Here is a 21,849-nt window from a genome sequence, read left to right as displayed (position 1 = left end):
CTTTAGCCAAATAACAGAAGATAGCGCCGATTACTGCGCTTTTAATACTATAGACTTTCGTATGTATCTATATAAGGCCTCTCTTGATAGCCTTAAGAAACGGAAGGTCATCAGGACTCGGCGTACAAGACAGTTTTCCAGATAGTCTGTGGCCAGGGTTATTTTTGGGTTATTTTCTTCCTCGATAGTGAAATCAATCAACCAAATTGGATGCGAACATCTCGGTCCGACGAGGATACAGTCCAAACATGGTCTCTTTGTTTTATCTGACACATCGACTCCTGCCGCAGGAGAAAAAAAAATCGACAGCAACACAAAGATAGCCGCATTAAAAAAATAAAAAACCCGAAATCCCACCATGCCACCCGAAACGTACACACACATACCAACAAATATAATATAAGAATAAAAAAAAATAGAAAGGAAAAGAGAAATTTCTTTTTTTGAAAATAGAAGCCGGATCTCTTTCCTATAGCTTTATGTTTTTAACTCTTTTTGGGTGGAGAAACATTTTATTTAAAAAAAACCCGGCCAGAACTATGTGACGTTGTGTCCCTGTTGCGTCTGTTTCGAAGAATAAAAAATTAGCGGACAGACTGTGTTTTTCTTTTTTTCAATTTCTCTTCTTTCTTTTTGTTTAATTTTGTGTTGGTATGTGCTGGTCTCTGCAATCAGCAGCAGCAGCAGTGGACAGCCAAAGCAAATGCGTGTCAGTCAGCCATGGGAAAACGGGAAAAAAAAGAGCTGGACGACAAGCGCGGGCCCATGTTTACATCGCACATTTGTTGTTTGACGTCGACACACAGCGGCAGCAGAGCACTTCAAATTGACCTTGGCTTTCAATCATTTTGATTCAAACTGCATGACGCTACCAGCAAACAGCTGGCCATTTATCCCAGAAAAAATTTGGGTGGAAATTGACATTTTCTTGTACAGTGGCTACTGTTAAGTTTGGCGACGAATTATGAAAGTAGCGCGAAATTCAATCGAAAACAATAGGGAAAAATAAATTGGACTGTACCTGGCACGTAGAGTGCTGCAGTGGCGCATCTGGGCCGACACCCCGCCGCCGCAGGTCCTCGAGCATGGCGTCCATGAGGTCCACTCGCTCCACGATCCTTCCTGATCCTGCGTCCGTCGATTGGTCTGCAATCGATCTTGTATGAGCCGGTACAACTATAGATTGAATACACAAGTCAGACAAATTAAAATATCAGATGTAGCAATTGGAAAGAAAATGAAAAATAACACAGAAACTCCTCGAGGGGCCACACATTTGATCTTACAAGGCGCTATGCAAGAACTCGTTATTGTTTATTTGCTTTCCATTGAAAAAATTCAGGTGATGGACGAGATGGACGATCTGGCGCCGTTTTATATTCTCGTCCATCACAACTGGGCCAAATAAAAAAGTAAAAAGGAATGTTGTTCTTTTCGATTGATCCCCCCTTTGATGAATGAAGCTCGATTCATCATCGAGCGTCATGATGAGGTCACATTCTTGACGCCTCTTATGATGCACTAGAAAACGTTTAGTATTTAGCCTGGCCCACACAAAAATGTGTACCCACGGAAAGACGGGGGGAAATAATAATTCAAATAAAAAAATAGACGGGCCGTCGATGATCGGCCTCTATACATGGCGCGATCCAGAAAATGTTTCATACCCATTACACATCACACAGGCAGCACATGGCGGGTGATTCACATTCAACAGATGGCCCCAGTCTCGAGTGGATTTTTCTACGTTTTATTTTTTCAAATAAAATAAAATAAAAACGCACCAACTCGGTCCGTGTCTATAAATGTGACGTGCAATTGACGTTGGGGCAAGAGAGAAAAAACAAAAACGCCCCATCCACCCGTCATCGTGTAACCGCGTCCCCTTTTTTACACAACACCTTTTTTAAATGCGGATTTCCTGTCGGACGGAATAAGACGGGAATTTCTGTATAGCGAGGTACATCCAGCCCTTTTGTCATTTAATCTATATAGCCTGGTGTTGAACAGAGGAAGGAGTAATTCAAACAAATAGAAACAACTGATTCAATATTACACGAGCAGTTCAAAAACCAGAGTCCCCATTTGTCTTATAATATGTTATAGAATTATTAATAATAACGTTATTCTCCACGCCAATCATCCACGGAACGGATCATTAGGACGTGTCGGCCAACAAGGGGTCTCTAAATAATATGTGTAAAACTCCTGCTCCTACATATACATCATCGGTGTATATATATGGTAAAAGAGGCAGTTGTGCTGGCCGGCCGGCCGTACGACGGCGATATCACAAAGTCATATCAAACATATTGGGAAGCGTGACGTCTCATGAATAATATAGACTATTACCACTATTATACATCGTACCTCAGACACCGTCACGTGTGAAAGCCCTTCCATTAAAAGGCATGCAAGTATTTATAAGCTCAGATATAACCAAAGACTTAATCGGCTCAGCTTTATATTTCTCTCTATTCTTTCCCCCCCTCTACTCGCTCCCCCATATAGCATACACTCTTATGCGTGATGGTAGTCATCTCCGGGCTTTAGCTCAGCTCTCGTGGGCTGTCAAAGAAGCTGTTATTAAACGGTTGTATAATATGCTACTGTGTTCAATTTCCAATCGCTACCGACAAGTTGGGGCCCCATTCTTTTTCCCTTTTATTCTGGCCACTATATGGGATGTTGATGTCCCTCATAACTTGAGCTGATCCTTAAATACAAAACGTATATAATCGCCCAGCAGTTCGATGGAGGTGATGGAAAGGCTGTTGGGAATTTCAAAACCGCCCGCTCAATAGAGAGATGACGACTTGCGCAACTGCTGAATAAGATTTCATCGATTGTAGAGGGGGGCCAGGTACAAAACGGCCGACTCCAATCAACATTTTTTTTTTGTCCGTCGAGAGAATGCTTCTTATACGATGAGTTATAACGATATAAACTAGCTATATATAGGCAGGAGCCAAGGTGGGCAATACATAGGAAGATATATATATAATCAAGTTCTTCCAACTGATGAAACACAATTGACTCGCGTCAATGATTCGGTCGATTATGCGGGGTCGTTTCTTCTTTTTCAAAAAAAAAAAGGAAAAAGTTCAAAAAAAGATTTTCCTGATTTTCTCTTTTTTCCGTTTTCTCTTTGACCGGACAACACAACACCGACTGCAGATTCAGCGGTCAGATATGTATATACCCTCGGTCCCTCTCGCTTCATTCATTTAACTAAAAGCCTTTCGTTGTTTCCGCGACCTGTTGGGCTGTTTAGACGTGTGTGTGCCGTGCCGACCTCCGCTAGAGAAACACAAGACGTAACCGAGGACTGTATAGGGAGCTAAAGGGATAGACAAAGGGGACAGCAGATAAGACTAAAGAGAAGAGAGAGAGTCAATATAACTATTAAGAGTTGTGTAGCAAAACAAAACCGAAAAAAAAAAAGCTTATCGCTTCGACTCGAGGCGCTGCTGGTGATGCCGAATAACCTGCGACAAGATAGACGATAATACGCTGGATATAATACCTTGAACTTGAGAATATATATAACTGGGCTCCTTTCTCTCTCTATTAGGCCTTGTGTGAGCCAAATCAGAGAGACGATAACTTATCTGTCGACTGTGTGATTCTTCTCTCCGATGTTATACGACCTATTGTGTATTATCGGCGTTGCATGGGAATATATAAGGACGTCTATATACCCCAACCAGCTAAGAATAACAAAAAGTATACAAGATTCTGCATGAATTTCCATTCTATAGTAGACGTGTGACCTGTTGCTGCTGACATCCGCCGTCGTCTATCGTTTTATTGGCTTGCTCATCCGCGTCCATCGCCTATATAGATGCATATACCAAGGTTGGGCAGGAAATAGTTCTAATTTCAATCGACTGCTCCGGATGATATATCTCTACTATACCGACTGTTGTTGCGCGCAAGTTTCCTGTTTTGTTTTTCTGTCTGACATTTAACGAGCTCGTCGCGTTAGTAGTTCACTTTGTTGATACTGAGAAAAAGTGCCATCATCATGGATGCCTGATCCCCACCCACCCCCGCTCACTGCCAAGACTAATGGGAAACAACAACCGAACGATTTCCGGGAAAATGCGCTTTTAATGCTAGGCTGCATATATAGTCTTTCTATTTTTATTTGGTATAATTCAATAGTTTCTCTCGATGATGTCTAATTCGCTTCTCGAGCGAGGGCGACGAGGGCGACTGCTGGATGGTCTCATAGGCGGATGGGGTTGTTGTTTGTGGGGGTCGATCGCGTTTCAAACCGCACAGCACTTAACGAGTTGCCCGGCGTTGAAGCAATCCACATGAGAAGAATGCCAGCAATCAATGTCGCAGTAAAAATAAAAAATATAACAAAATAGAACCTCCTCAACTCTATACACACACACACACCATAGGGCGGGCTATATAAGTTAATGTGTAACAAGGGCGGGCCCCCACTCTGTCGTAAAAAAAACGGCGGAACCCTACACACACTCAAAACCCTAGACACACGGAAACCGAAAGCCAATCAATTTCGAAATAAGGTTCTCTCTAACTCTCTTGATCCTCGTTATTGCGACTATTCAAAAGTCATTAAAAAACAAAAGCGGGGAGAGGGAGGTGCTGGGCAGGCTACATAAGAAATTGAACGTCCATTAGAGTCAAATTTATTTAGTGCTGGGGTCTCTTATATACTTATATGGGTGGGAGTAGGAGGATGTTGGGCTACCGACTGTAACACAATAAATCGACGACACGTAAAATAAGTATATTCGAACTTGTGGCGCGTTCTTGTTAAACACGAAAGCGATCGACTGGACGCGCGTGCGTGTCACGTTCATATTTGGGAAATGACCATGTCTTTGGGATCGTCGACACGTGTCTCCTCTTTCAATTCAATTTAAAAAAAAAAACCAACCCCCCCATTTTAAAATAACAACCCTTAATCTAAAAACTAAGGTGTAAATAAGCTACAAGTAAATTTTAATTTCCATCGCTATGGCCGGCACGCTCCTTTTATAAACTACAATATGTCCAGTCCTGCGTCCAGCGCTGGGATGTATATAAGAAAAAGGAACTTGAGTGGAAGGTCTGAAAATGGAAATGTCTACGATGCGCCAGTGTGAATTGGGCCTGAAGGTGAACAGGAATAGAATTCGTGACCTCGCACCATCGCAACAAGAAAAACACACGAGCCATCGACTATATAATTGTAGCTTGTAGTTCAAGATAACACACGACTCTCGTTGTTGTACCTTGTCTACGCAATAGACAATCGAAAAAAAAACCTCCCCCTCCCCCCCTGCTCCATCACCCCATCTCGGCCGGTTATATACGAAAAAGGTCAAATACATGTTTCCTCACTATCCATATGAATCCAGCTGACGGGCGGATGAATAGGGAAAACAAGAAAAATTCCTGCCGGCCGGCCGCACACGCGGGGCATCCCATCATCAAGCGTCAAAGAAGAATTCTTGTTTTTCACCGTGTCCATTTTCCTTCCCCCAGAGTTATAGTATATGCTGCTCAAACCAATGTGATTAATTGAAGTCTGGTGACAATCACCTCACCAGCTCTTCTGTCCTGTCGGAGGAAGAAAATGGCTGGCCGGCCGGAGCTGGGCGGCGTGAGTCAAATTTCAATGTGTGTGTCTCCATTGTTCGATTCGGCAGGCGATTGATTGATTTTTCTTTCCCATTCGTTCCGACAAGGGGGTCAACCCCCCTCCTCCTCACACCCTCCTCGGAATGAAGTGAAATACTGCTGACGCACGATGCCAGCGTTAATAATAAACATTCGATTCGCTTGTCGTGCCCTCGAATCACCACAATAAGTTAAAACATTTTCAAACGGGGTGATGGGAAGGAGGGAGAGAGATACGGGAAATGAAAGATTCAAACTGAGTCGAATAAGGCCCGTACCATTTTGGAATGGTCTAGTCAATCAACCGAAGTTGTTATTGACAGTTGGCCCCTCCTTCTTCTAATCGATTTTGTTTTTCTATTTGCTCTTCCATGTAGAACCATCATCATCGCTCATACATATTCATTCACCTCTCAACTCGAATTCAAATAGTAGTAGGAAAAAGATGAAGAGAAAGGATTGTATAGCTGCTGCCATTTGGCAGATTGACTTGTAGTCAAATGTAAAAAGAAATCGGACGACAATTGAATTTAAAAAGTGGCGAATACAACAGACGGAAATACGTCGGGATCATCTGCACACAGCCCCATTTATATTCCAGGATGGAATTTCATACATTCAGAATGTTGACTTGTCAAAAAAAAATCTTTGCTCGGAAAAGAGAAGAATGTGTGAATTCTCCGGGTTGCAGCTGCCACACGGTAAATATAATAAAACCCCCCAGTTTATTTGACTCTATTCTCTCTCTCGCTATACACCCACCTATAACTCCTACACGCATTTCTCGTTCAGGAAGCTTGAAGTCGATAGTTTATATATATTTTCTTTGGCTTTATATATGTATACACACATCGACCTATGCCCTGGGTCCCATATGCCCGTTCACCGTTAAATGACTGAACTATTACCTAGAACGCGCAACCATTTAAAAAATTCCCCGATAGCTATTTTCTCCATTTCCTCTTTCACCCTTTTCTCTCCGTTTAGAGAGAAACTCTTGCGTAAATATAGAAAACTTCTTTTTCATATCTCTAATTTTGTTTTATTTGGAAGGGAAGGCTGTCTATATTTTCTAACTTCGTTTGGCTCCTCTATTTTTTCCGATACTTTTGAAAACTGGCGTTATTGCGCGCGCGGCTGGTTATTTCACGGCGGGACCTATGCTGGGCGCAACTGCTGCACAAGACCACCCACAATGACGTCAAACTATCCCTACACCGGAATCTCTTGTCTAGCATCTTCAACTTTTTTTTGGTCGTCGTCGTTCTTCTCACCCTCGGCAGTGGACCTAACGTAACCGGGCCACCCCTTCGTAAATAATAATCATAAAGGGGCCAAGAAAGTAAAAAAAAAAAGGGGGAGAATGTGTACACGAGTATGTGTGTATATACATTTAATCATCGTCTGTGGTCACTCCTTCTTCCACTATAGGCCCAGGGTGCTTGTTACCTGTACAAAGTTTCACACGGGGGAGAGATGACGAACATTGTGGATAACCTATACTTAAACATGACATCTGCCCCCCTCCCACCAAGCCCCCCTTTTCTTACTAGGTCTATAACGTTACGTGTGTACGTACATCCAAAACTGGTCACTTTTTGATGCCTATCTCTATAGACCTGCGATGCGCTTTTGTTATGACGCTTTTCAAAACTTGTGAATACATCAAAAACCAACGTTAACGCCGAGCGCTTCTCATCGCGCCACTTCCTCAAACCTTTGGGTACCTTCTGTTCAATTCGGTGTACATATAACCAGACCAAAACATAAAGACATAAAGGGGGAAAAACTGGAGAATCTCTAGTCCAAGTATAGAATGAAACATAAAAAAAAAGGGGGTATAGTATTTGATTTATTGGAATGACCCCGCCATTCCAACAAGACGCTGTACCACAGCACTTCGTATAGGTTATATTCCATCCAGTTTCTTTTGGTTATTCATATAGAGTCAGACGGACGCCTCCATTGTCCGCCATTTCCTCCTACCCCTCGGCCCCCGTCGTCATTGTCGTTCATGGGAGAATAGACCAAACTATATGCTCCTCCGGTGTATGTATGGACTCACTGCTGGACACTGTATAGTATAGTTATAGATACACTTACAGACAGGACAGTCTATAGGGATATAATAGCCCCCCTCTTACACCCAACAATCCTCCCCCACTGTCCGTCTCTTATTCCTCCTCCGCCTACCCAACCCCTTCCTTCTTTTGAATGGCGATACCACACCTTGAACTTTATTTTTCATTTTTAACATACTAGACGAGAGACTTTGGAATTTACCTGTTTGGGGTATTTCCTTTCAGTCGAATTGTTGTTGTTGGTGGTAATGTTGTTGTCCGCTTGCAGCGTAGGGGCTACCATCACAGCGGTCAGCATCAGAATGGAGAAGACGTTCACCGACCGAGAAAAAGTCCTGAAAGGATCAAACAAAAGACAAAATCAAAACGTGTAATTAAACCCAAATCTTATCGGGAAAAGAAAGAAAAAGAGTTCAGTTACTTCTCCCTGATCTACACGTTTATACACAACGGACAGGATATTGAAAGGCTTGTTTCAGGATCGAAGAGTTAATCACAACATTTCCAGGTGATTGGAGATGCCGGGAAAAAAAACACGCACGTGCCGCCCCAAGAATTTCCCCATTCCAATCGGTGATGAAGAAGACCAACTGGTTTGTGGTGTTTTGAACGAACTCCACAAAAAAAGGGGGAAAAAAACCAAAACAAATTCGAAAGATTGGGTCTGCGATGATAACGAGGTGGGGGCCATGTGATGTAATGACAGGGACCGTGTCTGCCCCCTTAGCAACGCTGATGGACCAACCAAAAATCCACCACGAAGAAGAAGGCGCCCAGCCTCACAAAAGAGGCCCAAGGTTGTGTGAGGTGTTCAAATAGAAAGCGCAGCCAAAGAAGAAAAAGAGATGAATAGAGCGAGAAAAAGAAGAAGAAAGAGCTAACTGTTGTTGTATAAGCAATCAATCTCGGTGGATTGGAGGGGTAAAAAGAAGATTCTCCCCTCCTCACCATTCCGCGTTTGTCTGCATTGACTTGAACGGGAAATATACACACACAACAGGCAAATGCGACGTGTCGACATGTAATAGTATCACCACCCAAAGAGGGCCAGAAACCGGCCCAGCTAGCGCAACACTCTCCGAAAAGGGAAAAAATCCATTTCTGTTCTAACATTCACAGCGGACAGCGTCACATGTTAAACGCCGTCTCGCGTTTCAAAACGGTCTAATCTACAAGGCCCTGAGCTGACACATCCATTTGTGATCCAGGGGCCAAAAAATGTTTCATTCACTATTTACACATCGTCTGGTATGTGCGACATATTTCCCATTTTAGAATTTTTCTTGGCTGATGGCCGTCCCTTTCATCAATAGAATTTCGTTCAAAAAGAAAATACGGGATGAACGCGGGTGGATTATTATTAGATTGTCCAAGGGTGTATTACACAAGGATATTATGTATACATACGAGGGGGACCCTGAATTGGTGCCAAGAACTTGTGTCCGTGTTCTTCAATGTGTACAGCATAACAAGGATAAGGCTGCGCCAAAGGGAGAATAACCGAATTCTATTGATAATGTCATCAAATGACTGATCGAATCCAACAGTCCTTGACGTTTGTGCAGACAACAACAACAGTCGAATAAGAGGATGTGGGATGCGCAAGAGTAACGAAAGTGAGAAATAACATAGGGTGTTGCTTCAACCCTACTTAATTAACTGTAAATACCCTGTACGTGTGGAGTGGGCCCATAGATTCACGACAATAGCGCTTGCCCAATATACAAAAAATATTCCAGACTCGACACAACAGTGACGGTGATCCAGGGGCGCATCGGAATATCATCAAACGCACGAGGGGGGCGAATTATATTGAAGCCAACGGGGCGGCGAAAGCAATTACGTGAAAGCGCGTGAGGATTCGGCCGGTTATCTGGTTAACACGCTTATGAATCCATCAGACCGTAACGTGTAGAGGAATATCAACGGCCGGTATATATACGTGCGCTGTGCTGTGATGTCCTGCCGACTCCCCAATTTCCCGCATTCGTTCGCCAGTAGGTCAAGTACGTCCTCAATTCATTCAAACGAGGGTTGTCACGATCGCTCAACATATTATTCCTGGGTGGGTAAAAATAAGCGCTACGCGTGTGCCAAAACTGCGGCGGCAGACAATAGAACTTGTGTTACAATTGAGATAATGCCAGACCCAATCTAAATAATCAGCCATCCATCGAAATGAGAAATAACCGAAAACGACAAAAAAGTACCGACCGTATACAGTCGCCAATCAAATAAATTGGTTAGGTATAGAGGCTACCATTTCCACTTGTGCGTGTAGTATAGGGGGCAGGCGGTTAACGAAAAAGCCATTCAAATAGAGTGGTTTAGCATTGAACGCACCACTTACGCCAAATGATATACATCGTTGAAAGAACAACGACGATTGGTAAAAACAAAAAAACCTGTTGGAAACCGAATGGCCGACGTCTAGAATAAGAGAAATAGACATTCGGAAGACTTGTGTTGTTTTTGTTGTAACCGAAAGGCGTGCCCGGCCGCCGACGCGCATTACACACGGAAAAATAAAATAAAAAAAAGTACCGGCGTGAAGGATTGCTAAAGCAGCAGACGGCGGAGTTTGTTGTTTCCCTTTCCTCGTATTTCTAACTGGAAAACAAAAACAAGAAAGAAAAAAAGGGGAAAACCAAATACACCCTCGAAACAATTCTTCTTCTTCTGCTGTCGTTCTTTCCCGTTCAAATTGTTGTTGTTGTTCGTTTCCCTAATTTATTTTCTATACTCCCGCAGCAGCAGCAGCTTCCTCGGGTTGGCTCATTTTCGTTTTTTGGCGGGCGTGAGGGCGCAGCGGGAGCATAATCAAGAGTTATTTATACGAGCGGCGGTGGCAGCGGGCAGCGCGTTCACTCGGACGTCCATCCAAGTTGACGGGAGAAAAGCGACTCGGGAAAACGGTGACGATGTGCGTGAAACGACAAAACGAGTACGCCGTCGACTTACCGCAAGCGGCCGCCATTCACTTCACAGCAGACCTTAGACGTGGGCAGCAGCGCAGTTCTAAATTTGGAATCATATTCAACTCGTCGTCGCTAGCGTGATTTCTCCTTTAAGCCGAGACCAAGACGACGTCTGCGCCGCTATTTATTTCGTGTCCGCATAATTTATTAGAATTATTATTCTCTCGCTCCTTTTTTCCTCTTTCTCTCTATAAATTCCGTGCGCGATGGACGTGTTGGCGAGTAAATTTCTATATATGTGCGGGGAACCCAGCAGCTATCAATGAGGTGTCGGGGGGAGCAGCATCTGAGAGCTGAGACTCACAGACGAGCTCAGTACTTCCGACTTCATTTCGCTCCCGCAGTGGAAAAAAAGGGGATTTGGGTCAGGAGGCGCGCGCGTCATTAAAAAGAAAATGATAAGTTATTGGTTAAAGTCAAATGTTTCAACAACAAGAAAACTAGAAGAAGAAGAAGAAAACAAAAAAATGAATCCAGAATGTATACAGCAGCAGATGAAGTCGACTAGGAAATATACTGTCGGGTTTATTTGGGATTTCGAAAAGAAGAAGAAAAAGAAGAAGAGACGTGAGTGAATGATGGAAAGCGCTGGCGCGTGCGTTTCGCTCCAAATATAAACAAACCCGCCTCCCGGAAAAATAAAAAAACGTGATGATCAGGCCGTTCCGAACCATCGAGATCCTGATTAAGTATCACGTATCTCTTTTAGAAAAAAGTAAAAACATTTGATGAAGCTCCTGCTCAATGGATTTATGGGGCCTCTACATATTTTTCCGGACGTGTTTTTCTTTTTCAGATATCCCACCCGGGGAAAAATGGCACGAAATTTCCCGGTCCGACAACTTTCGTCTGTTGATTTTGACCTCATTGATGGAAGCGATATAGCTTTTCCGGCCCATCCATTCGATTAGAGGAAACAAAGTCTGACAGACACACACACACAAGTCGGCATCAGAGACGGACAAACATTTTGGGTGAAACGACTCGAGTGAGAAGCTTATAATACAAGAGAAAGCCAGAGGGGGGGGGGATATGGAACACCACACACAACAATTTTTAAAACCTGCGGTCGACGACGAAATCGATGCTGATAACGGCGATTTCAATTTTATTTCGTTTCATCGGATTCCTATACCTCCTTCCTTTTCTGTTGTGTCTGTTATTTGCGTTTTATCGATTTCGAGTTACACGGCTGAGAGCGGTGCTGGACTGCAGACGGTCCGTAACACAAGTTGCCTGGGCGGACGCGGATGAGCGGCAGCCGATTATTTACGGCGCGTGTCGTTTCTCTCCGTTCTGTCGTCAAATCAACAGCCTCTCTCCTAAACTTAAAAAAGAACCGGTTTCTTTTTTTTTTCTTCCTGTCCAGCAGTCGCTTTCAATCTGCCTCTTTATCTCACTCCCTTTAGACTGGGGAAATTACCTACCGAATGACCGGCTGCTGCGCAAACTTCGCCTTGACGGCCAAGGAGATTCGAGACGATTTACGATCCTCCCTCGTGACTGTCAAAGATTTTCTCTCTCTGCTGCTCACGATTGAATAGAGGAGGAGGGCGCGTGTATATACCCGGGGTATAGCATTCAGCAAATGACAGTCGGAATGAGATAGGAGTCACTGGGCCATATAATATGAAGGGGAGCTGGGACGATTTTAGGGTACGAAATGAAAAGGAGCTAACGCGCTTCAAGTGTGTGTGTGTGTGTGGCTGGCCCATAAAAATCAAGTCACCTTATTCGGTATCAATTATGAGAGAAAAGAGGGCGGGAAATAGACGCGGGGCTGGAACGTTGGAATGTTTTCACGTTAGAAAATTGTAAAGGGACTCTTTAAAGGGACTAAAAAGAGTTAGTAAAATGTGTATTTATATACTAAGCTATTGCTTTTCTTTTGACACCGAGTCATTACGTTGACGATTGTGGCATGGCTCTTATCCCTCTAATCTGCCTATATATTCTATGGGGTCTCGACCATTTTATTTTTACATCGACGACCTCACAAGAGATCGACTATCGTCCCGACGAAATGCGCTTATAGATCAACGTGACTTTTGCCCGTTGTTTCTTTCTTTTTAGATGCGCCTCATTTGTAGTTCGACAATTGATACCCAAATGTTTTATGACGAGAGACAACAAATGACCGCACGTCAGGCCGAGTACATCGTCCCGTTATTTATCGTCAAACCAGCCCACATCCATCCGCGATATTGGCATTTTTTCGGACAAATCGCTATCGCCTATCCAACAGAATTTAATTTCGTTTGGCAGACAAACAAATCAAACTGATGCTGCATTTGGCATGCAAACCAATTCCGTCCGGCCGGCTGCATCTATCTCGATGGCTCGCCCATGTAGCTGTAGCTTCAATTTGTCTTGGAGATAAATATCAGAAAGTGGAATGATTTTTTTCAAACGTTGGGCGAAAGGAAAGATCGAATCAAGTTGTCTATTTGATTTTTTACGAGAACTCGTTGGAATCCCATTGAACTTTTTAAAGCTATATACTCTCTCTCTCTCTCCCGTCTTTTTTTATATCGTTTCAAACTGCTGGACAGGGCTGGGCTGGGCTGGGCAGGATCTTGCTTTATTCATGGGCCGCGCGGGTCTCTATTGCACACAGTCGTCTAACGTGACAGAGCCATTTCGCTTAGCATCGATGGCTGGACTCTGATTCGATTCAAACTCGAGCCAAGACGGCCAAGAGCGAGATGAGGTGACCTTCAACCGTCTGGTATTATCCTGAGAGACCGAATCAGGCCGTCAGCATTATTCCCGACTCACGCGGACCGGCAATAATATAAACCCCACGAGAGAGAGAAAAAAAAAAAAAAAAAAAAAAACACATCAAGAAAGAGAAGAAGGCCATCAACACGACCGTGTCCGATACCGTACAAACATGCGGACGACAGCCAGGCAGCAACAACAACACACAAGATCGAGAAGAAGAAGACGAAGAATCAAAACCGAATAAAAATAACAAGAATGACCGACATTTCCGGCTCATCGCTCTTTTCCTCCTTCTCCTCAATTTATATATACGTGCGTCTCCCTTTGCTTTTTTTTTTACCCTTTTTTTCTTCTTCCTATAAATGTCGGTTATTTTATTTCTCTCTGTAACTCTTGGCCTCCCTTATATATATCCCCTTATATACCCCCTTCCGTCTTTTCTATCAAACTGATGTGTGCTGTATCCATTTTCGTTAGCATAGAGCAGTGATTCCGATTCCATTCGGGTCGCGGGGCTGCAGCAGCATAAATATCGGCTCGGGTCCCGACTGTGTATACACACACATTTCAGGGCCTCCCATATTAAAATGCTGCGTCTATCTTTCTCCATGTGAGAGCTGCTTCTCTCTTTGGCCTTCCCCCCATAGAGTCTTAGCTTCTGGTGGATAGGATATATATGTGCTCTGCATGCCCGGTTGCACACTAAACATACCACCCAAAAAGTGGTGGCGTATATACACCATATATACACATAGGGGGATCGCGTTACACACGAGAGCGAATTAGACTCGCAAATGCCACAAGGATCGACAAAACAAAAACTAAAATAAGGAGCGCATACATATAATAAACTGCCTGTATAGAATTTCACATCGATAGGAACGGCAACCGAAATGAAAAAAAAAGACTAGCAGTGAGGAAAGAAATTTCAAGAGAGAAACGAGGGATTTTGGTGAGCACGGCCAAATCCGGCAGAGAGAATCTACGCTCACTCGACCAGCTACAACACGAATACGTGTTGTCTATTTTTTGATTTCCTCCTCCTCATTATACAATAAGCAGCACCACCATCTTCAATGGGACAATGAATGGGTGCCTCAAAGTGGGTTAGTATTGGGGAAAGAATGGCCGATTCACGTTCCAGGATGCGACTGTTGTGGCCCTAAAGGAAAACATTAGCAAAACCCATAAAACAGTGTGCGGTAACGCACGAATAAGGAGCTAGTGGGGGGAAAAGAAAGAAAAAAACAGATTCTCAGATTAGTATAGAGTCTGCTGGCTGGACTTGACTGGGCTGGATGCGAGTTGCCACGCATCGCGGGAGCTTGAGCCCCCCTCGCTCCGGTATGCGATTCTAATACGACTACTTTCTACTATAGACTATAGATAACACACATCGAAAAAGTGGCCAGCCAGCCAGCCATCTAGCTAGCTACCTAGCCAGCAGGTGATTTGCTTGTTTCGCTTGACGGGCCCAGTTTTGGAAGAATATTAAGGGCCCAACGCGTTTGGCCATAGCTGTCGGGGCCAACACGTAATTTCGGTACATATCTACACCCGCTGCGTGTTTCGATAGTTACCGTTGCGAGAGATAGGTGGGGGAATCACGACTTTCGCTGGAACTTTCGCACCATCAGACATGGCTCATTCAGCATCACACAGCCTAAAACTGGAGTATATACAGTGTTTCAATGTCCTGCACGTGTTTCTTGTTTGTTTCACAGTTATAAATATAGACACCAAATGAGAAACTTTACCAATTCCCAATTATTATTTTTTTCTTTCTTGGGATTATGGGCATCATAAGAACTGCTGGCCTGGTAGAAAAAAATAAAACTCTTGTATAAGCGCTCCCGCATTTTAGCTTGGCTTCTTCTGTATACGGAGAAGGGGGGGGGGAAATAAAAGGCGCAACAGACTTTGGACATGCACTGTAAATCGGACACCGTGTGTTCTGTGTGTCTATATGTATATTGTGTCGGAGAGAGAGAGAGAGAGAAAAGAATGGAGTGTAAGGGCAGCCACCCTTGACGACAATGAGCGCACACATACACCCACAACCCCCCCACTTCTCTGACTTTCCGCCCACCCAAACGAACGGGAGGGAAGCGCTTGGCCGCATCGGCGGCACACGCAACAAGGCGCAGCCCAGCGTGGAGAGAGAGAACACTGGAGAATATACGTATTTCTACCAACTCGTTTTCTCGGCAATATATTGTGTGTACACAGCACAAACATTCACTCTGAAAAAACAAAATCATAAAAAAAATTTCGAAATGGCCAAAAGTGCGGATCACGACTTGCGTCGACCCCTAGAGAGCATTAGCCATATCCATTAAGAAGATTTGGCCGTGTTAACATCCTTGACCTTTGATTTGACATTATTCAAATGACCAGCAGGCTCTTGTATAAAATAAAAATAGAAGAATGGCAGCAATCAATTCAAACATTTGACAGAGGGGGTAACTGGGCGTGAATTAAGTGTGACCAGAGCATTAAACGGCGAGCGCAATCAGACTTCGTTTCATTTTTGGCCCATCACGAGCACATTTCGGATGAATTGTCCGCACCCCACATCGTCACGTGAAACTGCGCGTCGACGTTTTCTCTGTAGCAGCTACTCGGGGGTGACTCTGCTGCCGGGGCCTTTTGATGTGAAGAGATTTGACATCCAACAGATTAGATTTTTATATAGCGCAGAATAATGTGGACACGCTCCAGAGGAGAAGAAGATCCGCAGGTATCCGCATTGGACACGCTCGTCGGTCGAGAGACCCGATTTTTCTCTCCGGCAGATGGATCACAAAACTTTCGTTTCTTTCTCTCCCCCCATCTTATACACAATTGCCCAGTCTATGGTGAATAATAATACAGAGAGGACTCGGGCTAGTTTGTATCTTTCTCCGTCGTTCCCCTTTTAGCCCCTTACGTATAAATACACCCAAGTCGTTCTCCCTCTCTCTCCCGAATATAATAAGAAAGTCGGTACAATACGGAAATGCGGAGAAAGAAGATGGCCCCGATTTCAACCCTATACAGCATGTGTGTGGCGATGTTATCTCGATGCCATTTGATTTGAAAATTTTCGTATAAAAGAAGCGGGGGACAACATTTTGTTTGAAATAAAAAAAGAGGCAAAAGCCGAAATATTTCATGATAAATGCATCATAAATGTCACTCTCGTCCAGTGGATATCTTTTCCCCTGTGTGTGTGTAACGTCAGAGCGGCTTCGGGGGCTTTTAGTGTGGCGTAACACAACGCGACAAAACCAACCGAAAATGAAGCAAAAGTGAAAACGAGCCAAAGGGACGGCAGCACTATAGCAGATCAAAAAGCGTCAAGAGGAGAGGAAAGAAAAATAAAAAAAGTCTGACATAGAAGGAGGGAATTGGAGGTAAAAAATTTGGAGAGAAGAGAGAGGTGCGAAAAAGCCTCGGCCGACAATGGCGCAACACCGGGCCGCTATAATTCGTACGGAGACGGTGACGTGGTGGTGGCTCGAGTCAACAACGAAGACAAAAAAAGAGTCGCCCATTAGACGAGATACGTGGGTTCGTCACTCCTACTTCAAAAAAATCCTTCATCGTTCAAAAGGCCATCTTCCACCAAGGTCGCTATATATCCAGAACTATTTCATTTATTTGTTTATTGTATCTTGTTGTTGGTCAAACGTCGGAAATGTTTCAAATAACCTCCCACGTCCAGTTTGAAAGCTACTAACTACTTGGGATTTCTTTTGACCCGTTATACTACTCTTGTTTGACTCCCAATTGCTCATCAAACACGAGGGTCAGCGTGGGCAGTCTAGAAATTGTCGGAGAACGGCTCTGTGACGAATCAAAAGCCAATAAAGTTACGGTTGGGTATATTGTATATCGTTAACTATCTCAAACAAGATGCGGGAATGTCGATTCCGGGTGAGCGCCCCTATACCGGTACGTCTTATCATGAGCAGGTATTCCGAATTCCAGCGGTTGGAATCATTGCATACTTTGATGAAGTATTTATTCGACAAATCTGTGGGAATCTCGCCAAAGAATAGCCGCAATTTCGAAATAGAAAGGTAAACTGGGGTAATAGATCGTCTGCTGCGCAGGTGAAATTAAGTCGACGTGTGACGGTGGATTAGACGAACAACAAAAAAAGGGGGAAGATAAAATAGATGATGGTTTTAATGCAATATAAATATATATAAACCTGCTGAGATGGGAGGGGGGATGTTTGGGGGGGGGGGGATTTGACTGGGCTGCCGAGAGAAATGGAACGTCCAGGGGCCAATAAACATGCCGCGACGATGGACAAGACCGCGCGCGCGTTAGGTTTAACAAGGCAGCAACCCCCCTAGCTTTTGTGATGGGTCTCTTCTTTTCTCTTTTCTGACCCGTCCCGATAGACCCCGCCTGGTGTATAGCATCTTCATTCTTTTGCGTCAGAACCGATAAGGGCGTCTCATTAGTGCGCTGGAATCAGAGAGAGCGCTGCTCGCCACGAGACCATTGGGTCGGTCCGTTTTCTTCCGACTCGATTGAAACATTTCCACCGGACCAACAACAACAACAACCAACCGAAAAAAATATCCACCCCACGCTTTTATGTTACGACGGATATCATGTTGGGAGGGATGAAAACTTTTGACTAGAACAAAAATATAAAATAAAAAAAAGACCTGGATCGAATTCATAGAAAAAAAGGGGGAAAATGCCGATAGGTGGCAACATGTGGGAACTTATAATATTCAAACGAGCTGAGCTATAAATCACAGCGGGATGGACAACTGTTGTTCTATTCCACCCTACCATAAGCACATTCATTGACTCTCTACCTCTCGTTTACCCTTTGCTGATTAAGTAGATGATGAGTTGATCAAACCTTTGGAAAGAATATATAACCGGACCGCTGGAAAACTGACCGTTAAAAAACTGAGACTGCCCCTTTTCTCTCCCCCCGGATTCAATGGGTTATTCGGCCAACAACAACAACAAAAAGGGGAAGAAGATGATCTTCTCTTTTCTTCGGCAATACACTCGACATTTTTTACGTTCTTTCGGGTCCCGCCGCTTGATTGAATGGCAGCAGCTCGACTCGAATAAAAAGCGCTCAACTCTCAAGCGACGTTTAACGTCAAATTAAAAAGCCAGCAGGTAGCCGAATTATGAACCTCCCGAGCTGCCGGGTATAGTGAAAAGAAGAAAAAAGGTATCACAAAAAGAGTCGGCTCAGAGTTTGTGGGAAGCAAGTTGAAGGCCGTTAAAACGCAAGTTTCAAAGTATCTGCGCTCTCTGTCGAGAAATAGAAGATCAGGTCACAAGATCAAGAGAATCAGACTCGCACACAAACATGCATAACTGCGCGGTTTCACAGTCTGGAAAAAAAGAAAGAAACGCTGTGATACGGGACGTCTACTTAAAACGTCCAGGGGGTTCCAGGTTCCTCCTCAATAACACTAAAAAAAGAGAAGCTATAGGAAAAACAGCAACAGATTTATTGCAAGAGGTTTCGACCCAGTCTGACGAGTCGCACTGTTGTATACTAAAAGCATTGTTGCGGTCGCATGTTTACGATCCCTAATGGCCGTTGGCCAGGAGCCGAGTATGGCCGAAATTGGCAATGTTCTCGCCATATTAACATCGACACAAGAAAAGGTGACAAGTCGATGGAACATGACAAATGGTTATATGGTCGATCGTTTAACAAAGTTGTTGGCTTACCTCATTTTGGCTGTTAGTTTCAGTGTCACTTTGGCGAGTTAGAATTGACTGGGCAGATTGATGCTTCTTCTCGGCCGCACTGGCGAAATATCCATCGAGCCACTCGAGCCTCAATGCAGATTTTTCTCAAAACACTGTTGCTGTTTCGTTTCTTTTCACCCACTTCACTGCGTATTTCTTAATTCACTTTCAGCGAGGCCAAAGATAAAAAAAATAAAACAAAAAAACGGGTCGAGTCCACTTCACTACAGACCGAATCGTTTAAGTTCACGACATTCAAGTGTCTTTTTTCGCTCAGTCTACTGTATAGAACAGGGCCAGCCAGGGTCTCTAGAGAAGAAAGTCTCAAACGTCACAAGGCGAGAACACGGGCGAAAGCGAGCGCGTCCAATGCACGTCGTGTCGCAAACCCAACTGGCATGGGCTATGCTCCTGCCCAGCCGATATAAACCGGGCGCGCTGGAGACTCTCTCTGGCCATTCGAGACGTTGCGAGAGAGAGAGGGGAGCTGCTGCTGCTGTTGCTGCAGTGCACTGGAACGCTGGCGCGGTGTGTGGGCAATAACCAAAGCAGCTGAAGTGCCTCGGTGTAGTAGGTAGCGCTCTGCTCGGTATAGTGTGTCTTGTTTCCTACTCTTATCACTCACCTTCAACTCGGCGTGTACACCTATAGACATTGTGTGTGCCTGTGTCTTGTCCACGGAACCACATCGACGACTAAACTTTTTCTCTAGAGACAAGAAACCTTCATTTGGGGGCGATTTGTTTTTAAAATAATAGGAAAGGGTAACCAAATATGTAGCAGAAACGGTCGGAGAAAGGTTAAGAAGAGAAAATTTTGATATTTTGTTTTCAAAATCTTTTTTGTTTTCTCCTGGAATTGATAACAAAATAAAAAACCTTTCTGGGAACGCCCCTCTTTTCTCGGTAAAACTAGTTTTGATTTATTTCTCTCCCAGCAAGTTGAGCTATATTTATACCTCAATCATAAGAGTCAACTACCGGTTGTGACGTAGTGGAAGAGGAAAAACCTCATAAAACGTTGTGTCAATTACACAGTGTATACCAAATTTTGGTTCCTTTTTTTTATTACTGGTAGTTTATAATGTAATATTAAAATTTAGACTGCTATTCATTAGTGCATACACTCGGCAAAAAAAAAAGAGACATGGGAGCCGTCCGTATTGTCTCCGGATTACGTCTCGGTTCGTTAGTTTCTGCGCAACATCCGTGATACTTTCCAATTCCCGTGTATTGCTATTGTGCGCAGTATACGACCAAACTGACGCAAGTGACACACGTTGGTATTACGACATGCGGAAGGCGAATTTTGTCGAAAAATCTCGGGTTCGTTGTTGTATGCGTTAGACAAAATGCGACCATTTCGAAATTCCTCCATAAAAGAAAATATATATACGAGGAAATCATTTTACTGAGCTGCATATGAGGGGGAACTTTGCTGTTGCTATTATTGTACCTCTGTGCATATAAAATGCATCCGGTGATTCACTTTTTCGCGTTTTTTGCCCTTCGTTCTATGGGTGGATCCTTCCAAAATGCGAGAAATGGTATACTGGATGCGCTATACCAGGCGAAGACCTTTTTTCCCTTTTCATCCCTTTTTATGCTGATTGCATTTGCATCATTGATAGAGTTATTATCTATTACGAGACATTTGATACAATTTTAAGGCAAAGGCAAGATGGGATCACAAACCACATATCCTTTGGCTTTCTGGCATATGGCAACTAGACTCGGGATGTTGGATGGACTTTTATCTGGGAATTTGAGCTGGATTGAATGAGACGTGACCCAACGGCGACTATACACAAATGCAACCAAAGGGATGAATAAGATTTTCCATCATTTGATAGTCGACCATTTTCTTACCCTTCAATCCTGCGTTAGCAAAAAAAAGTTCAACAGGAAGTAAAAAAAAACCAGGAAGAAGTTTGACCACCAGGTGCTGTCTGGAAATGGCTCATTCAACTGACAATGCTGCCGGACTATTGACGATCCTTCACTTTAATAGGCTGGGTGTGGGTGGTATATGCTTGGTCTTTCTTCTTTCTAGACCCAGCAGGAAATTGCGAATACTTATTTCACCCCGGCAGCAGGAATACATCTATATTATACAGCGTGTTTCTCGCAGTGCCACCAAAAAAGCACAAAAACGTTTTCAAAGACGGACCGTGCCATGGCTTTCAAGCAGACCATTAGAACCGCTTGAGGAATAACCCGTCATTATTCAACTAACGATTTTTCATCGCAGAATAAATCTTGAAATACCCCTGTACACACACAGGCTTTCTCACTCTGTTATACCGTCAAGCTGGAATTGGCGGCCAACATCCTTTCTTTATACTCGGAAGAAACACGAAGATGACAATAGTGTGCTGTGGGCTTTCGTCAGAGCTGCGACAACATTTGTCGACTTTCGCTTCATCGACATTGCGTGGGAAAACCGAATCAAACAAGTGGCCTCTGCAGTGATGCGCTGATACTAGTACAAGAAGCCGGCGGGGTTCATTCGCCTTCTCTTTCGGTTCGCTCGTTTTCTGATATTTGTCCACAATGGCGTCACCAAGAAATCAATACGCGAGTTGATGAAAAAGAGAAAGAGAGAGAGAAACAAAAAGTTGCGCATAAATATTCATGCGGCGGCGGCGGAATAATATGCTGCCGACTCTCGCGTAACGTTGCAGCCCATCCACC

At 43.9% G+C, this 21,849-nt stretch overlaps 1 protein-coding gene across 1 annotated transcript in view; it reads right to left on the bottom strand.

Annotated features, from left to right (window-relative positions):
* The window catches only part of LOC124340634 (thrombospondin type-1 domain-containing protein 4-like), a 64,886-nt gene extending 45,033 nt beyond the window's left edge, over nucleotides 1-19,853 (bottom strand). Inside the window, exons 1-3 of the mRNA XM_046793216.1 lie at nucleotides 19,136-19,853; nucleotides 7,927-8,059; nucleotides 1,022-1,176 (exon numbers count right to left, since the gene is read on the bottom strand). Of these exons, the coding sequence (XP_046649172.1) occupies nucleotides 1,022-1,176; nucleotides 7,927-8,059; nucleotides 19,136-19,140 (293 nt within the window). The 5' untranslated portion in view covers nucleotides 19,141-19,853. The remainder of the gene's footprint in view (nucleotides 1-1,021; nucleotides 1,177-7,926; nucleotides 8,060-19,135) is intronic.
* Between the last annotated feature and the right edge of the window lie 1,996 nt (nucleotides 19,854-21,849).

The sequence above is a fragment of the Daphnia pulicaria genome, chromosome 5, assembly GCF_021234035.1.
Source record: "Daphnia pulicaria isolate SC F1-1A chromosome 5, SC_F0-13Bv2, whole genome shotgun sequence".
NCBI lineage: Eukaryota > Metazoa > Arthropoda > Branchiopoda > Diplostraca > Daphniidae > Daphnia > Daphnia pulicaria.
The sequence above is the reverse complement of the archived record's forward strand: the minus strand, read 5'-3'. Positions and strand labels throughout refer to the sequence as shown.